Source organism: Channa argus, chromosome 15 (assembly GCF_033026475.1).
Source record: "Channa argus isolate prfri chromosome 15, Channa argus male v1.0, whole genome shotgun sequence".
Classification (NCBI taxonomy): Eukaryota; Metazoa; Chordata; class Actinopteri; order Anabantiformes; family Channidae; genus Channa; species Channa argus.
In genome coordinates, this window is record NC_090211.1 from 8,923,918 (window position 1) to 8,944,211 (window position 20,294).

General features: G+C 38.2%; 2 protein-coding genes across 2 annotated transcripts; both read right to left on the bottom strand.

Moving 5' to 3' along the window:
• Positions 1–184: 184 nt before the first annotated feature.
• Positions 185–7,773, bottom strand: kat2a (K(lysine) acetyltransferase 2A). The gene is made up of 18 exons (XM_067476937.1): positions 7,505–7,773; positions 7,053–7,176; positions 6,802–6,947; positions 6,601–6,690; positions 6,222–6,403; positions 5,881–6,072; positions 5,464–5,570; positions 4,720–4,824; positions 4,346–4,482; positions 4,039–4,247; positions 3,839–3,965; positions 3,593–3,703; positions 3,368–3,511; positions 3,161–3,275; positions 3,044–3,080; positions 2,478–2,541; positions 2,306–2,390; positions 185–2,188 (listed from the first exon to the last, which is right to left on the bottom strand). Exons 1-18 carry the CDS (start codon positions 7,727–7,729, stop codon positions 1,995–1,997), a joined length of 2,394 nt encoding a protein of 797 aa, XP_067333038.1. The 5' UTR covers positions 7,730–7,773; the 3' UTR covers positions 185–1,994.
• A 2,275-nt stretch (positions 7,774–10,048) lies between these two features.
• rab5c (RAB5C, member RAS oncogene family) lies at positions 10,049–19,324 on the bottom strand. Its single transcript, XM_067477627.1, has 6 exons — positions 19,197–19,324; positions 13,488–13,806; positions 11,282–11,433; positions 11,014–11,136; positions 10,827–10,920; positions 10,049–10,582 (listed from the first exon to the last, which is right to left on the bottom strand). The coding sequence occupies exons 2-6, from the start codon at positions 13,651–13,653 to the stop codon at positions 10,455–10,457; spliced, it is 663 nt and encodes a 220-aa protein (XP_067333728.1). The 5' UTR covers positions 13,654–13,806; positions 19,197–19,324; the 3' UTR covers positions 10,049–10,454.
• Positions 19,325–20,294: the final 970 nt, after the last annotated feature.

Genomic DNA, 20,294 nt, shown 5'->3' on the forward strand with positions numbered 1-20,294 from the left:
TGTCTTTTCAATAATTTAAACAAGATTATACAGGCAGAACTCAAGATTTCATTTTGTTAATTTTAAAATGACCAATAAATGCTTGATGCACTTCTGGAATTAAGTGACTCAATTTTATCCCAGATTGTGTTTATCTTTGTCACTGGTGATTGAAGTCTCCTCACAGCTTAGGAACCAACAACACTTTTTAGAATACTTAATAAAAATTTATTGTCATGTATTACATTTACAGTAAATGGCATTTATACCATAATAGTAGCCATCCAGTAGCCAAACAGGTGGAAAATTCACTCAAACTGACCTTTTAAGAAATTCCGAAATGCAGCATAGGTAGATTGAAGGAGAAGTATGCAACTGACAACCCTGAATAATGCAGCATTGACATCACTTCAGTAATTCAAAGCTAGTCGTGATTCAAGTTCAAATACACACACACACACCCACACACACACACACACACACACACACACCCACACACCCACACACACACCCCCCAATGAAACATTCAACAAGCAGGCTCAACCAGCAGTCGACAGTTACTTCCCATAAAAGAAGTGGAAGCACAATGTTTGACACTGATCGCTGGACACTAATCTTTGAACAAAGAAAAGATTCCAGCAACTCATTATAATGTTTACAACACAGTTTAAAAAACAAACAAACAAAAACAGCAACAACAAAAGAAAAAACATAATTTATTATAATTAGTGCCATGCATTTACACCTACTGCTATTTGTGTCCTGTGTGATGACATTTCTTTCCAAAAGCCCAGAAAGTCACTATGAGGACTTCTCCACCATGTTTGGATCTCAACACCACAAACTATCCAGTGAACCTGTGACACCACCACAAAAAATGTGGCTGTACACTAAACAGACTATTTAGCATATGTGTGGAAGTGACTACTACAGAGCAAATCAAAGCCAAGAAATACAGTATCACCTTTAAACATGGCAAAAGCTACACTAACATGTGACCTCATCCTAAATGGCCTGGCATGAAACCTTTCCAGTGGACAATGGTGCATAAACTTTAACTGTTTAAATATACGTGTATACTATACTATGTTGTCAACATGTGAAAACCACTGTTTTCTTAAAGGCAACAACTGTGCTGGAAATTATATGATATCCAGTATGTCACCCAGTCCTGTAGTGTTTCTCACTATTCAAGAGTAGGGCTGCAGCAAACAATTACTTTTACTATTGGTTCATTTGTGGTGTTGTTTTCATCATCAACTTGTTTAATGTAAAGAAAAATGTAAATGTTTCTAGATCCATGGTAATTGCCTTCATGTGGCCCAGAAACACCAAAACATTTTTAATGTTAACTCTAATAACAAAAACCAAAATCTTTATTTTGTAGAGCTCAAACCAGCACATGTTCAAGATTTGCACTTTATAAACAGCTAACAACTGTACTGGATTCATTTTCCCAAATGTATGGATTCAATAAATTCAACTGCTCATCATCATGTATCTTAGGGGTTTCTTTTTTGAAAGAACATTTATCAATATATGCATAAAAATGGCTGGGATGTTCAAGTGTCTGTCAGTAACACAAGGCAACGTGGCTTTAGGTCCCGAGGTCCAGTTTTCAGTGAGGAACTCTACACTACCAAAAACACCTGCTTGAGTGACAAGCAAACTGGAATGAACAGATGTCAGTAAATGTCAGAAAAAATATTGATAATGGTACAAAGAGTGTCATTGTTATAACTTGGACCTATAACTTTGGTTCACTTAATGAAAACATGTTTATTTAGTTTTACTAAACCAGTGTGATTACTGAAAACCCAAAAATGACAAAAGCTAACTTTAAGGGGAAAGGGTAATGCCATTTTGACACTTCGTAATTCTCAACTAGCTCCGATATTGCCACAAAGTCATGTTTGTTCGTGTTCAACAGTTCCAATGTAAAAATCTGTCAGGCGTGTACATACCCTTTAAATAACTCAAATACGACCATTGCTAGTGATCTGCTTTGGACAACTTCATTTCTCAATCAGGCCTCCATCTTTTAATTTGAAGTAGAAGAACTTCTCCAGAGTGTTGGCACACTTGCAGTACTCGCTGTCTGGAGGGTTGTACTCCCGACAGTTGGTGATGATTCGCTGCAGGTCGGCAATAAAAAGCTTCTTGGTCACATAGTATTTGTTCTTAAGTCGCTCTGTCATGGTCTTTAGGTCTGCGGGGACAGAAAAAAAACGAACAACTTATTCAAATTTAACTAATGACAAATGACCTGTGAGATATAAAGAGAAATAAATGGAAAAGAAAAATAATTTGTTTAATTAAACAGAACCAATGGGAAAGCGGATGATTTCGTAGTAATCTGGAGCCTCCGATTTCTTCACAGGTTCCATGAAGGGCCAGGCATCAGGATGAGTCTGTTAAAGACATATGAAAGTCCTGGTTAGTCCTAGCGTGTGTGTGCGTGTCCGTGTGTTCCTGTCTGATGTTGACAGCTGACTTACTTTTATCTGGGCCAGGAGATTCTTCAGCATGTTGTACAACACGTCAGGGTCCTTCACCTCTTTCCTACAAAAAATGTCAGATGATACATGGATAAAATATAGTAAAATATTAAATAAATATAGGTAAACAGTAAAAAGCTTTTAGGTTATGTGTAATAATCTCTTTTTTTTAATAACCCTTTGTTTGGTCTTTCTTTACTTAAATAAACCATCTTCCAGATAAGCCTCTATGCTGAATCTCATAGGTGAAAAGAAATTGCACAAGTTAGTCGACTACTTCTGGGTCGTCTTTTACCCCCCAATTTGGTTCTTTGTTACTCGACCATCTCCTTTTCGAGTACTGATAGCAGTCTACCTACAAAGGAAACCCAACCTGAACTAGTGGGTAAAGTAATGTGACACGAGCATGTTTCAGTTTTACAACTTTATGAGCGCAAACTAAAAGAAAATGACTAAATAAACACAAACAAGTGAAGAGAGACTTTGCTCCTACAAAGAAACATGTTTGGCATCTAAACACAGCAACACAGATATAAAATGTGTACATGATTTTGTTTTGTTTTTACCCTTTGTCCTTGTTACTGGGCTTCCAGCCTGTCTCTCCTGGAAGAAAAAAAAAAAGTTGCATAACAAGGACAAATTCCAAAATATTTGTTTTGATTGTACACGAATAAAACACTTACTTATGCCAGGGATGCTCTCCACTGGGATCTGTCGCACTCCCTCTTTGAAGCAGGTGAGGCCAGGGTAAACCTTCCTGATCTGGCTTTGTTTCCTCTCAATCAGCTTCTTAATGACCTGATTTAACCAATTTCATCTTTGTGAGATATTAAAATTACAACTTCTGCTCAGAAGACAGGCCTGCTTTATCAATACAGCCTCACACACACCTCTTTCTGTCTTTTAATGATGTGAGAGAGCTCCGTGTAGGGGATTCTCGGGTTCAGCTCACACTCCATGAGGGTCGCTCCTTCATAGTCTTTGATGTATCCAAGGTAACGACTCTTGGGCACTTTGATGTCTTTGGAGAAGCCCTGGGAGAACAGAACAAATTGAAAAAGGGGAGCTAGTGGGAGAGGGGGAGAGGGCAAGGGCAGAGCAAATGCCTGCAGTACCTGCTTCTTGAAGTAGCCAATGGCATACTCGTCAGCGTAAGTGAGGAAATAGAGGATGTTGTGTTTGATGTGGTACTCCTTGAGATGGTTCATCAGGTGGGTACCATAGCCCTAATAAGCAAAACACCAGAGAGGAAACAGGATAAAAGATGTGGCAGTATTTAAAAAAATAAAAATAAAATAAAAATAAAAAGTACAAGCTAGTAGAGACAACAACTAATGAAAGTGTTAACACATAGCACATACCTTAACTTGCTCATTGGATGTGACAGCACAGAAAACAATCTCTGTGAAGCCCTGAGTTGGAAACATCCTAAAACAGATGCCTCCAATGACGCGGCCATCTTTGATAAGGGCTAGAGTCTTGTGTTTCCTGTAAAAAATTGGAGAGGTCAGGACAACACGCAGGCACCCGAAAGCCACGTGGAATGAGAGCATCTACTCACGGGTCAAACACCAGTCGTGTGATGTACTCTTTGGGCATGCGAGGCAACTGATGAGAGAAGACATTCTGCAGGCCGACTAGCCACATAAGGATTTTCTTGTTGGATTTCTGGGAAAGTGAGTTTCCAATGACGTGGAACTCTATGATACCTCGCCTCTCCTCCAGTCTGGCGGTCTCATCTCGGGCAGCATTTGGTGTCAGTAGGTTAGTCTAGCAATATAAACTTAATCTGTGAGAACTACAGGCCTAATTAGCAAAACATCACCACTCCTTTAACCTCAACAAATGTCCTGTGTTAAAGGATGTACCTCTGGTCCGAGCATAGCAGCAGGGTCAGTGATTGTCATCATTACTTCATTGACCATCTCCATGGGAATGTCTCCCATCACACGAATACGCTTAGCATCCTCCAGGGTCAACGCCTCAGGTAGTTTACGTTTCTCTCCTGATCAGACGGCAACATTTGTCAGATCAAAGCAATCAAGGGACATGGCAAAGAATGATCTCGAACTCCTCAGTGTATTTTTCCATCAGTAATCAATCTTACTTTCAAATTTTCAATACTAACAGTTGTGTGTTGGTTGCTATAGATATGCCTCTAATAAAAAACAGATGAAATTCATTTAATACTTTGAGGAGATAACTAACAGTGGAGAGGAGACACAGAGCAGTGCTTACAGACCTGTGAGGGGCTCTGCACCTCCAGTGTCGCTGCTGCTCAGAGAGGAGATGCTGCTCAGACCTTTAGACAGAGCAGGAGAGGCTGACACAGCAGCAGGACTGATCACTGCAATGAACACACACCAATGTGAATAATTACAAACTGTGGCAACAGCCAAAACTCACACTTGTTCATTTACTATATTTACTACTACACCAAGATATTTATAGTCATAATGCAATCTAGAACAGGTTTTTACTTCTTATAGTGGCCCTGAGTTGCAAAACACAAAAGAAAACATATCAAACATTTCAAAAAAACAAAAGGAAACAATGTTAAGGCATTTTAAAATCTTGATGTGTCAACCACAATAAAATGATTTTAGCTCCAATTACATTTTCCTTTTATGAATTTAGTCCGAATAGAGTATAAAAAGGGTAAAGTAACATCCTTATACAGTCTGCACATCTATGAGATTTATTTTTTATACATCCTGAACTGACTCTGGTTCTGATCATAATGAATTATTGTTGTTCTCATCTTTCCTATAATGTAAAATGTCATGTTTTCTTTTGCCAGAAGATGATATGAAAAATGTGTCACATGAAGTGCTGTTGTATTTCTTTTCTGTCATTAAAGCCCACTGAACTATGTGCTAGTCATTAGTGGAAAAAGAATAGAGAAAAAAACTGAGTTATATACTAATAAGACATAATCACAAAGGTGAGAACATTTCAACCCAATAGCAAGTACAATGTAATTGACCTGTCTGATGTCCCAGCTGTGTGCCATCTGAAGCAGGCATAGTAAAGTCAGCCTCCCAGATTGGTGAATTCTCGCCATAGATTTCTTCCTCCAGCATGGACAGAAACCTGAGGATACACATGAACAAATGTAACAAATGCAGACAGGTTTCACACAGTCATTAAATTTCTCATTATTCGTGTGTACAAACATAACTCCACAATGAGCTGATACAAATATGACCTTTCCCAACACAGATTCTGATCGTGCAAGCATTATAGCAAATGAATTTAAGGGACCATAATGCTTTTGTCCCCACCTAATTTAAAAGTAGCACCAACTCCAAGGAATGGGGTAAAAAGAGATGAGCCACTGAAGCTAATCATGAGGGTTAATAATTAACCTTCAGTCACACATACAATATTTCTCAGCCCTTACTTGGGGAAATGTGTGAGGATAAGTGTGCGTTTCTCTGGTAGCAGTTTATCCTTCTCCACTCTGAACTTCTCCAGCAGCTGGCGTCGGGTCACGGTGAAGATGGACTTGAGCAAGCTGCGACCGAACACCTGTGTTGTTTCATAGCGTGGTAGGCTGTCATTACTCTGGGGGACGTGGCAGTAGCAAAGCCACCTGTGTGTCAGAAAGAAAAACACTGCTACTGTACTAACTGTACTAACAGCATTCAGCTGAGAAATTTAACAAATAAAAGCCCTTACCAGCCTGATGACTGGTTAGGAACAGTAAAAAAATGTTGCTCATATGGTTACACAGGCACACACCTTGTGTAGTCCACTTTGTAAGCTGTCCCATCATCTTTCTGAGGGCGCTGACGATACTGCGTTGGTGTCTCCAGCTTCCAATAATTCAGGCACAAGAGGAACATCTTTGACAGTTCAAACATGGTCTGCCTTTCCTTTGTTGCCAGGTGGCTGAACTTATACTGAACAAAATTCAAAACCCCCTTTTGGAGAAAGAGAGATTGAGAAATAAAAGATTAACATGAATGTGAAGTGCATGGGCACCATCCCTGCACAAATGAGTTTGTGTTTAAAACCATTTGACAAATATGCTGCACAAAGGTTCACCACCTAGTGTCACACCTACGGTTTCTTCCAGGTATGATGAAGGTCATCATAATGCTTGTGGTTTCTTGCTCACCTGCTCAATGTTGGGCTTTTCAAAAGGTGGACTTCCAAGGGACCCCTCTACAACTGGCTGACTCATCTGCAGAATGCATTTCCTCAGCAGCTAAAGGAGAAGAAACAGAAATGAACAATTTTACTATCGAACTGTGACGCGTGGGACAATGGCACAAGTTGAACATTATTGGATTTCATCTTTCTCGTACACATAGCTTACCTTGAAAAGGTAGAAATAGACCTGTTTGGTATCAGTGTCCTCCTCTTTATGCACAGACATAAAAAGGTTCTCTACATCCACCACCATCCCCAGCAGTCTGTTAATCTCATCCTCAGACACATTCTCCAAGTGGGACACATGGTCAGCTGTGAACAAATTATTAATTAAAAAAAAAAATCCATGCCTAATATATAAGGTGCAAAAAATAAAAATAAGTAAAAATTAATAATCTCATAGAAAAGGCTTTGTACCCAGAGCATGTCCACAGCTGCGGCACGGCTCGCTCAGGCTGGCTGCTTGCTGCTGCAGGTCCATACGAGGGGCTGATGGTGGATTTGGGTTTTTCCATCCATTGCACTTGCATGTGTCACTAGCCTGAGAATAATACAAATATGCCAAATGTAATACAGATAAAAACAAAACGTTTTAAGGAGTTGCGTCAATGCAAGAATAAACAGGACAGGCGGTGCATTCATTATTAGCTAAGATTTACTGGAAAAATAATAACGTTAATGTTAGACTTATCCGGAATAGTGTCTGGCTAAAAGCCCCAAATTTTAACACAAACATCGGTACATTAAATATTTTCTTTATGGTTTTGTTTGAGCGCTGACTATGCTAACATTTGCTATTTCACGCAGTTAAATGCTAACACTATCCGGAAAATGCTTTGTGGTGAACTTTGGCTAGCTGTGCTAGCTACCTTGCATGCAGAGAATACGCCAAGTTTCTCAAGCTTTTTCGCCCGTGGGAAAGCTCTGACTTGGGCTTTCTTCTGGCTTGCACGTTGTTGCTGGCTAAGTCCCGGCCTAGCAGGATCACTATTCCCTGACCCAGAACTTGTCGCAGTAGTACTGGACCCAGCTGACCCAGTAGACTGGGCTTGGAGATGTCGGGATTGCAAGGCCTGCGCCGCCGGGTCCGACATATCCAAGCTACTGCACTCTTCCTCAGCTCCGCTTAGCTCATACGCTGCCTTCAAGGGAGGTCGTAATTTTTAATTAAAGAGGACCTAACAGTATATATAAATACAAATATTTTCACCGTTTTGTCATCAAAAAAGAACTATAGGGCCACGCTATTGTTGTTAGGCGTATAACAAACCAGTAGTGTAAAACCGTATCTTATAGTATGGATTACTTGCTTCAAAGTGAGCAATTACGTGCCCACTACGAAAGAAACTGGGATTTTCCTGCTTCCTGTGGTGACTTTGTCCAGCTACCAAAGATATATACATGTAGCGCAACTATTGGCTTTGAAGTTTTATTTAGCATGTTGCGTGTGCGCTGAAATACTAACAGCGTGTAGTTAAAGTTAAAATGTATGGTCCTGCCTTCTAGAAGAGGTAGTGGTGTAGATGTAGAATGTGACCGCTGGAGGTCAGTGTAGAAACATATTACCTGATACTTAGATGCGCTTGTACTCGTCCCGTTGGCATCAGGTGACAGCTTTGCAGAACTTCCGGTTAAGATTTCAAATTAAAACTATCAGCGCGCTGTATTACAAGCAACCGGAAGAAAATCACAAATTACGTCATAGAGACTATTAATTATTCTCAAGTAGTTACTGATAGACAGCACGTCGCCGCATTAGTCATCGGGAATAACAGATAAATTACATTCTTTAAAGGTATAAATATGGGTATTAACAGTGCAATGTAGTAGAAGTTTATCATTATTGCATATTCTGTTTAACAATATACGTATCAGTAAGTTTCATTAAATGACTTTTATCATGCAGGACAAACAACTCTCATATATGTCTTCAATCTGCTCAGTGTTTTAATTGTAGCACATGCAGCAGCACAAACACACCAAGTGCATTTGAAAGCAGCAAAGTGGTCCTTTGGCAATGTTAATGGGTAATGTAGTTTTTCAAAGAACAATATTTAAAGGCCTTAAAATTCGTTCAGTAAGGGGTTTTTATGTTTACCCCAAATTATACACACCTTTAGTAAGCCTTTAGTAAGCTCAAGGAAAAAATACACAAGAAAAAGACACGTAAACCTGTGCTCACCCTTAATTTAACAACCAGCCTGCCACTAATCCATTACATTTAGTATAGCATTTTTATAATCATGTTTATAGTAATAAGGAGGATTATTCTAAGAACTGAGGACTGTCAACAAGGTCAACTTGTGACAGGCTGTACAAAGTCACTGCTGACTCAATTATATGTAATGCCCGATTAAATATTAAAAGAAAATAATAATGGTTTCAGTAGTTCTCACTAGTTTCAAATATGACTAAACTTGATAATTGTTAAAATTTGTACAAGATGAAATGATTAAACAACCATTCATACCTCATACCTTGCCTTTGTTTATTTGTAAAATTACATTTCTTTTGTTTCCCCTCCTTCTCTACTCATGACACCACTTATCCCCTACCTGGCTGCTGGGCAGCTAGGGCTGTTAATGCAATAACAAAATGACAACACTTCTGTAAGGAATCCGTCTCTGATATGAAGAATAAAAATAATGATAGAACAGAATCAGGAAAGGAAGCTAAAGTTAACATATCTTTTCACAGAGATGATGAGACAGAACCAGTGCATTTAATACCATAAATCTTCAGAAAAGAATTAAGACATTAAAAAAAAAAAGTCCATCACAAAATAAGGTTGACAAAAACATCATGTAGAGACTGGGAAGATATTGTTTTGATAATAACTACTGACTGATTATAAACTTGAAGTCTTAAACAAATCCAGCAATATTTTTTCAATATACAGTTGTGATTTTGGTCAGGAAAACAATTCTTGCTTTTTGTATTGTCATTTTACACTGATGATTCAAAAAGGTTAATGTTAAAATTACATATGGGTGACAATATTAATAAAGTTCTAGTTACTGTATATGGATTGACAACATGGGTGGATGGTTGTTAAACTTTAACTGTAGGTTTTTAAATTGATAATGGACTTGGAAAACCTCAAAAGAGGTTAGAGTAATAACAAAAGTGATAAGAATGTAATATTTCAATCTACACAGCTCTATCAAGAAGGAAATATCTGTCCATTCCTGTTCTCCTCTTGCACCCCTTCTCTCAGTCTTTTTCAAGAAGACAGCCTGGAACAAGACAGAAGTAAAGGACTGCTGCATGCACCTAGAGCTTAGTTGTATCAGCGTCATGAGATCATGATCAAAATACTTAAAAAATGTGTGGTGCGTGAGAAAGCAGTGGGTAGAAGAGAAAGGACTGGGTCAATTAACCTGTTTAGATTCCTTCCTGTTGTTTTTTTACCCCCCCACCCCTTACACAAATACAGAAACAAAAGTGAGCACATTGGCCATTGTTAATGAGTGATCTTATTTTCTTCCTTCTTCTAGGAGCTGAATGTTGTTTCCCCTAAGGTGACTTCAAGGGTCCATTATCAATAGAGAGGTCATGGATTGCAGGTCCTGGGGTTAAAACATTATTCTGTAAATAAGCCTGTGGGTTGATTTCTTGGTCTTTTGGTCCATCAGTTGGAACCATCAGTGGGGGTCTGGAAGGGTACTGGCCAGTGCTCTCTCATTTGCCAAACAGTTAATTGGTGCTGCGTTTCTCTTAAAGTAGTTGGTCCGACCATGGTTTGGGTTGACCAGTGGGACATCTGGTTGGGTTGATCAAAGCTGAGGACTGGTTGGATCAGCTGACTCATTGTTTTAGTTAATTTCCACCCCCACAGCATTGGCCACTTCTACCCTGTGGGGCAGCTTCCTGCAGGTCCACGCCACCTCTGGCTCGTCCTCCAGGGCCTGCTCCAACCTGAGGCTCATTCTTAGGGAGCTTCTTGGCTTTTTTGGGGGATAGAGATAAAATAAATTCTCAACATTAAGGCCACAAAAAATATAAAATTTGTATTACAAAAGTGTTTCATCAAATCTAATTTACTCTAATAAAAAAAGACAATGTACACATTTGAGGAAATGGATACATTAAAGACTTGGAAACAAAGTAATTATTAACTGAAACTTTAATTTAAATAATTGCTGGAGCTCCATGTGAAATGTGCCTTTGTTAATGATTAGGATCTCTTACCTATAGCCATAAAAATCTCATTGACATTCATGGCAGTCTTGGCTGATGTCTCCATGAACAGCAAACTGTTATCGTCTGCATATGCTTGTGCTTCCTAAAGAGAGAAAGAAAACATATCTATTTGGCACTGTATATTTTTTTTTCTGGAAGAAATTTTTAATGTCAGACTGTAAAACATCCTCTTTACCTGGAAGTCTACAGTTCTCTTGTTGGCCAGGTCTGCTTTGTTCCCTGCCAGTGCAATAACAATATTTGGACTGGCTTGTCGCTGGAGCTCCTTAACCCAGTTCTTTGCACGTGTAAATGTATCCTGAAAAAAAAAAAGAAAAAAAAAAAGAAAATACAACAAACATAACAATTGTGTTCTCTTGAAATTTAAATCACTGATTCATACATTAATAGAGCAAAGGTCTGAGGGTCTTGCATGGTGTGATCCCACAGTTCATGTAACTTACTGTGTTGGTGATATCGTAGACCACAATGGCGGCTTGGGCTCCTCTGTAGTACATGGGTGCCAAGCTGTGATACCGTTCCTGCCCTGCAGTGTCCCAGATCTCAAACTTCACCGTTGTATCATCCAAACAGACAGTCTGTGTGAGGAAAGCAGCTGTTGAGGGGGAAAAAAAAAACATTTTGTTTGATAGGTTTTTTTAGAAACCTCATGTGTAAAAGAAGTTATTAAAGAAGGCACAGCAAACTGAAATTAAATGACCACATCTAAAAAGGGACATATCATCATTGTTGCAGCTGGTACTGCTAGAAACAAAGTAAAGAGAAAAGGAAAATAATACTATCACTGAAAAAACAAGGTGCACATTAAGTTTATTAATGGCAGCAGGAGACAACTGCATTCATCTTGCTTAGTCAGCTGACTCTCACATGACAGAGGAAACTGAGCACTCACTAGTGTAGCACATACTTTAAAACTTTATAATGTTTCACCAGGCATGCAGCTCACAGTTCAGAAGAATTAAAAATGCTGACTTCTTGTGAGTCTTTGGTTGATGTAAGCAACTTAGCATCCTGTCCGTATGTCCTTACCCCCTATTACTCACAAGATATCAGAAACTTTGCAGATAAAAAAAAAAATCTTGGTTTAAGATAACAGAAAAATTAAATAACAAAACAAGCTCTGCTCCTATTAAATCATTCATTTAGTTCATAGCATTAAAGCAGTCAACGTTAGTGTAAATGTTAAACAAAACATGCATGCATGTTTATATCTAGAGAGAGAGAGACAGAGAGAGAGAGAGAGACTGAGAGAAAGACAGACAGTTTGAGAGACACAAAGACAGAGAGACAGAGAGAAAGAGAGAGAGACAGAGAGAGACACAGAGAGAGACACAGAGAGCGAGAGACAGAGACAGAGAGATATCTATCGCTGGGCTAGGACTAAAACAAATAAAGAAATATAAAGAAATATGTCAACCACTGGATCAGTTTGTCTGCCTGATTAGTTTTTCAATCCCTGTTGTACAGAGATCAACAATACATATAACTAAAGCTAATCCAAGTTGCAGACTTATAGGCATTTACAGGTGAGTAGAGGCGGTTTATTGTAGGTTTTATTATCTGTATAAGGATTATCGAAATTATGATTTATTTATGAAACTTGAACATAATTGGGGCCCAATTTTATTTATGTTGTACATAAATGTGGATGGGACGCACATACATGCATGAAGATGCACGGATCAAGGAGCAGTGACATGTCAAACATTGCAACACATAGAAAAGATTTGAAATACCATATATCGGCTTTGCAAAGAGCACTCAATGAATTGTTAGCTGCAATGCTGAGTAATGATGAATGTAAATATAAGAAACCACTACTAAATTCTTAGTACTAGTAATGAATTTTTAGTATTCAATTTTTATAATAGAATTAAAATCCTGTTAAACTGAGCTTGTTGACAAAGACATCACATTGTACAGGAACAAGCTCACTGAATATTTGAGTATAGTAAATGAAATAATGAACAACTATCTTGAAATCAGCAGCTACACATGTAACCGGTCGCTGTTATTTTTCCAGCAGCACTGAGAATTTGCACTTCAAACCTCCCAGTTAAAATCTTAATTCTGTAGCCCTGAAGCTGAAGTCAAAATGCAAAAAAACAAAGACATTTAACAGTACCACTTTGACTACTTATAATACATTCATAATGGCAACAAATTTTAGCTGTAAAACTAAGTAAAACTCTTTAATCAGAGAGAGAGGAAATCTCCTCTATCTCAATTCCTCCCTGCTTCGTGTTACCACACCATTTCTTTTGGTATTTACAGCAAGCAACTTGCTGTAAACAAAAGTTATTTTCAGTTCAATTTAAATCATTACTTTCTGCAAAATGAATAAAAATGTCTGCCTTGCTCCTGTGAGGAGCTTTGTGGCTTGGCGGTCAGGTGATCAGCTGGAAAAGAACAGATTCTGCCACCTTTCCTGCACAGGTTCTAGCAAAAAAAAAAAAGATTTAGACCTGCAAACAAGCACTTTCTGTGTACTGCCAAAGTACGTCAAATTAAGTTTAATTCCTTCAAAAACATCGGATTAAAACTGTGAAGTTAGTCTAATAAATGTGCTTAGGCCATATGTAGCTGTGATTTCAATAATACATGACTCACCATGAAGACAATTGTGAAAAACAAAAAAGAAACTCTCACCTCCGATTGTGCTCTCCTGGTATTCGTGGAACTGGCCTTTGACAAAGCGCAGTACCAAGCTAGACTTTCCCACTGCTGATTCCCCCAACAGCACTAGCTTAAACTGGCAGATTTTGTTGCTTGATGCAGTGCCGTTGGTCCGTGCTGGTCCGCCTCGCCCTGCCATAGTGTGTGCAGTGTTGGAGACTGGGAGAAAGAGGGAAGAAGTCCAATTGATGGTAGGCCTGGTATTAGGACTGGTCCAGGCTGAAGAGGCTAAAGTAGACAAGGGCAAGTTCAGGTAGATGACACAGGGGAAGAGGTGACCTCACCGGTGGAACTGAAAAAAGATATACCGACAACTGAAATTAGACTTGGAAACTACCATATTGGAACACTCTGGCAGCCAAATTGTTACAATCCACATGTTCACAGTTTAAATTACCAAAACACGACAGGCATTCTCATTCTATCTGGGCTGAAATTTATTAACCTACATATCAGACTTATTTAAGTTAGTAAATTTATTTAAGCTTAGTAAATATATACATGTAGTATATAGGGACTCTGTGTCAAACTCTGCACATGCATCATTCTGATAAAAAAAAAACAAACAAAAAAAAAAACAATGTGCAGCACAGAGAAGTCACATCTAAGCAAAACCTTTTTAGTTGAGAGATGTTAGCCGAGTAAAATAAAGTGCATAAACACAATTTATGGGCAATAACGTTTATGTTTTAGCAAGAATGATTGTCAGAAAATGAATCTACTGACACAAAAACTTGCTCACTCTGGGACCAGGCCTTCAGATAAAGTAATTATAATTTGCCCATGTTTACACTAAACATGTGCTAGAACACTTGAATTCTCATTTAAAAACTTTTCTCTCTTGCTCCCACGGATGGGTTTGAAAGTTATATTTAAGCAAGGTGCAGTATACAGCATATAATAAAAGTTGTACTTTGGCTTAACTGGTAAAAATAATACACGAAATAAATCTGTTGGTCCAGAGAACTCTAAATGTAATGATACAAATCTACTGAAGTAGCAGCATAAACATATAAAACAAATGTTGTTCAAATATGATAATTAGCATAAGCCCACAACACATTTGTTCCCATGACTCATTTCTTGACATGTCTGGCTACAGTTTGAAGCCATGACCACATAGTGTTTAGTTCTCTATGACAGTTACTATATACTGACTTCAGATAATAAACTTACAATAAAATATCCATTTAAAAGTGACACCACTTAGCCTTTAAGAAATAATGACATAGCAATACTACAATTGTTTGCTTGACTCTGGGCTGCTTTGAGAGTCTGAAATCTTGCCTAATCTTTTTGCATTTGGGTGATACACATGAGGTCAGCCAGCTTCTGCTTGGTCAAACGACAGGAAACACAACTCAGTTTAAAACAAGAAGTGAAGATTGCAGCAGACATTTTGCTGCTGGAGCATGTTAAAACGTGGGATAGCATCATTGTGGCTAATACAACAAATCAATGCAGACACACATTGCATACTGAAAACACATAACTATTTCTAGAAGACAAGTAAAACGGAAAAGGTTAAGGGGAAACAAAGTAAACACCAATGGTGACAGTTCACCAAGCTTAAGTTGTGCTACACTTTTTCTTAGCCCCCCTCTGAGCCTGGCTTAATCTTCAGCATGTGACAGAAGATCATGACTCTCACGTATGTAAAATATTCACAACATGCATTTAATTTTACAATTTATACATTTTGATACAGACATTCACTATATTAACTCATTTTTTGGCTGCTGGCCATAGTTTGAAGAAAAATAACCACATGATGTTCAATTTAATTTTATCATTCACTATCACAGAAAATCGCAAATAAAAAACAAATATATGTCACTTCCTTCATTGTTTTGGAATTTTACTCAAACATAAAAAATAAGTTTGTTATGACACAGCAGCATTGCATGTGATATGGTTAAAAATAAGCCACTGCGAAATCTGATTACTACTAAAACAAGTTTCAAGAAGGCACATAGAGGTATCCCTCTATTCAGCTGCAACAGACATCATGTAAACAGCATCAAAGATCTTGTTGAACTTTTTAACTAACTGACAAGGCTTAAAAGAGCAGAGGGAATCCTTCAAAGCAGTACATGTGAGTTGGAGAATGAATAAAGGCCCTCTGTTCACTGGGTCAAACATTCAGTCTGTGCTCATTTGATTACAAGCAGCAACACAGAGCTCCCACCTGTTTACATTCCTAACTAGAGGATGCAAAAAGGAAGAGATAGATGCAAAATGAAAGAAAATGTGCAGAAGAACTAAATTTTTAGGGGGAAACAATTTGTTTGAACTGGAAAGTAACAAGTTTGCATTTGAAAATGAGCTGGTTTTTATTACACAGATAATTTTGCTAATTATAACTTATGGTGGCTCAGGAACACTAATGGTTTAAAAGGTCTGCATAAGGAAAGAGAAAAAAAAATGTCCTTAGGAAGATTTTTTTTTTTTTTTTTTATCAGGACAGTTACTTGTTTTTGTGTCTGCTATTTTCAGCCATTCACACAGTAGGAATGCAGTGAATACAACCAAAAACAAAACACAGAAAACTCATTCCTCCTTACTGACTGATGATGCAGCAACATTTTAGTGCCAAAACACTTAGACCAATGCCGATGCACAGCGTACTGTGACAAAGGTACTAGCATGTAATCAGAGGTTCTTTTTGAGACAGAGCTGCGTACATCTTAAGCAGCCTATGACTGATGTTTTGATAGCATTCCTAATGGGCTCCGAAGACCTCCGCAGGAAAGTGGGTCAGAGAGAGAGAAAGAGAAAGAGGGAAAGAGATAGAGAGAGAGAGAGAGAGAGAGAGAGAGAGAGAGAGGGACATAGGTCATGGTAAAGGGGAGGAAAAGATGATGAAGATGAAGATGCCAAGAAGATGAAGTGAATTAAAGTGAGAGCCTATGAAAAATTCACTATGGCCTTCTGTATGCTCTGCTGCAAGCACAATATTCAAGTATTTATCAGAGATTACAGTGAATTGAATATTTAAATAGGAGAACATGTGTACAAATTAAATTCCTGTGTGGATAAGAAAAACCCATTTATATTCAAATGTACTATCAAAGTTTAAAGAAAAACTAAATTTCTATGAATATTTTCTCTTTATCAAAGCATTTGTTTTACTCTCCCACAGTGAACTAATGATTGTAATACTAATCATTAATAACTATATGTCAATATAGCAAACAAATTCAGCAAAAGGATCAGATCTCATTTCTTCTCAACAGTTTCTAAGAAAAGGCATTTGATAGCGCAATGTACTGTGTTATGTGTGTGGTGGCCTTCTGGTAACAAGTGTCCAATTATAGCATGAATATTTAGACAAAGTTTCTCATCCATTCAGTGCAGTTTAGGCCTAATGCTTGCAACCATTAAATAAAGAAGGAGAAAAGCTACTTGTTTGTTCTTTTTATGTATTACCACATCTTTGTTTACAAGCTATTCAGGTCCTGTGTACATATACCTATGGTCACAACATGAATAAAAACAAAAGAAAAAGAATAGTTAAACATTATTTTTAAATAGTTAATTAACAACATTTCCAGTTGGCATCAATATAACAGTTACCAGAAAACAAGCGGGGACTAGTGCTTTTCAGTTCATTTGAAGGGTGGGGTCCTGGAAGGACCGATGTTGTCTGATAATGAGGATCTGCCTCAACAACAACATTATGTTTAGAGATCAGACTCTTGTCTGGAAATAGAAACTTCCATGCACAGTGAAACAACGTATCCAAGGCCTACAGTTGAAACAGGAACGCTTGTGATCCAAGAAAAGCTAAAGAATGGATTTTCAAAGAGTGACCGTTTGGATGGGAATGTGCTCACATTAAACAAGAAATGCAAAAAGCATACTCATCACTAGCAGTTAGTGAGGCCAAAAGGAAATCACAGGCACTTCGATTTGTCATCACGTCTGTGTAAATAGCTCAGTGAGCAAACACAACCAAATTTGCTCCACCCAGTGAAAACTCACAAGTCAAAATTTTTAAAATAACAAATCAGTTTAAAAACACTTACCAACACAGACATAAATGAACAAAAGTAGTTCTTAAGTTAAATAAATGACTGCTCACCATATGAGCTAGGCCCTAAATCCTTAAGTAAAGGCGTTGTGTTGTGAAGGGCTTAAAATTATTTGCAGGAAAGTATGAGTAGAAATACTGGTCTTCATGATTGTTGGACTAAAGTAAAAGTAAAAACTAATTCTATTCCTTTACAATTCATCAAGACACAAAAAACACCCTTTGTCCTCTTTATATTTTGCTAGTAGCCTGGTAAAGTATCGAAACTAAAGCGACAGAATCTGCTTTCTTTTGCAGAAATAAACAAAGTGAGTGCATATTTCACGTAAGTTTGAGTATGTATTGTTAATAATTTTGACAAAACACACCTAACTGTCAGCTTAAAAGTACTGACCTGCTACTTCAGACAGTGCTGAAATGTAGCCTGAGGGAGGGCTGTCTAATTAAACAAAAACATAAATTAAAAAATTGTGTAAAGAATAAATTAAGTTCTTCTTTAAGTGCTGGCTTGTCAAGATGTGACACCTCAATAGGACAAGGTCCATATACCATAAAAAGCTGAGGTCCACAAACGTTTATGCTTATTAGGTCATAAACAAGTGCTATGAAGATACAGGCACGGAAATGTATTGGATGTTAAATGCACCAGAGACTGTGCACAACACCCTCGTGTTGTCCACAGTAATAACACATTTATGGCACGTCTGAAGCTACAATCCTGCTGGTATTTAGGGCCCTGTCAGTGACAATCTGTGAACTAAATAAACTGCCTTGGATAACTGTCTGAGTTAAACCCTCAAGACAACCGTGTAAAATTGATGCTGTCAAACCATCTAACGGTCAACTACTTCTCAAAATTTCAACTGAGATTTCCTTACATAAAACAAGTTTGTCCAAAATGTTTAGCTAATTATTTCCCCAGTAAACTTGCACCGTAAAGTACAACGTAAAAAAATACATTACACTAAAGTTAATAGTGCACAGGGCCGTAGCTGACCATAGTGTAGCTATTGTAACTAGCTAATAAGTGTACTAAAGGATAGTTAGTTAGCTATGTTAGCCGGCTCAAGTTAACAAGCGCTATCATCCAGGCAGCCCATCACTGACTGGTAGTTACACTTTACATTTCACTAACAAAAGGGGCGCCAACACCGTAACTGCAGATATTTACTTTATCGTCTACCGCAAAGCTCTAGAGAGGAAACTTGAATCCCGATAGCATTAGCCTTAGCTATGTGTAGCAGCTATGGCCAACTGCTGAAACGTCATTAGACAACTTTCCATTTCTCGGCCGCACACCGTCGTCAGCTGTTTGACATTTGTCAAACACTGAGACTCAGTCTTGATATTCTGTTTGCTGCTGGCCCAGCCCCATGTCATATACTTCCTATTAATATCTGTACTAACGCTTTGCGGTCATTGACTGTGGTCTCACAGAGCTAAGAACCCCCATCCTCTCACTCGAGCCAGTCTGAGGGACATTTCATCTGAACCTGTACTTTGCTGATCGGTCGAGCAAAATGTGACAGAAGGTATCTGACGGTAAATTCAGTCAATTGCAGTTAACAACAACATTGTCTTCAATTCCATCAACTCGTTCGAAGTTCCTCTTTCACAAATCTTTCATCAGTTCAAGTTGTTTGACTTACTGTAGATTTTCTTTCGCTGGTCTCATCGGCAGCGGCTGTCTTCTTCTTCTTCTTCTTGGGCTCCGGCCTTCCTTTCCGGTTAGCGACTTTTCCGGGAACCTCCCACTATTTGTCAGCAGCTGTCTGACCAATGACAACAGCAGAGTACGCTTCAAAGGCTGTCTGTAGCTCTCAAGGCATTTGGATGAGTTTACATTCAAATTAATACAGTTAAACTGAAATTTACTTTATTTATTTGGACGAAATACTCCGATCTTTGACCTACTGTAAGTTCCAGTTTACCATGGTCAAATGCGTGAACTGGAGCGACTTTTCAGTATCCTGAAGTCATAAAATAATATTTGGTCACATTGAGTGTGTGTGTGTGTGTGTGTGTGTGTGTGTGTGTGTGTGTGTGTGTGTATGTGTGTGTGTGTGTGTGTGTGTGTGTGTGTGTGTGTGTGTGTGTGTGTGTGTGTGTGTGTGTGTGTTAACCTAACATGCATAAAGAAAATGTGGGCTTCCATCATCAATTATTCAAATGACACCATAATTCTTCTTCTCAAAACGCCTCATAGTCATCGGAAGGGGACACAATTGTGCTTACTGTATACAGTTTCCAATATTTTTGTGGTAGGAAAGATCCCTAAAATCATTTTAAATTGTAGAGATACTGTCACCCAGAACACTGAACAATCTGACAGCAATGCAGTTATTCCCTTCTCACTGTGAGTGAAGCTGACCCTTCTAACCAATCAGAAAGGAAAATTTTCTCTGCTTCACTCATATGTTTGTAGCATCTGGCAGCTTCATCTGAAGGCCAAGTTGAACCTTCTTCTTCCACAGTCTGAGGAACTTTGATAAGGAATGGCCTTTGTGGAAGGACAGCAGCCACAAATCTCTTTTTTGGAAGGGGCAAAAAAGCTGAGATAAGCAAAAGCTTAAAAAGATTGGAGAAAAAAACAAACAAACAAAAATTTATTATGGATGATGTATCTAAGTTTCAGGTTCTTCAGATCCAATATATAAGAAGAGGTGGAGACCATAGATTTTTGTAATGCAGTCAAACTGTATTAAGAGACAGAAATAGTCATGCACAGGCCTCCAGACTTAGATGCA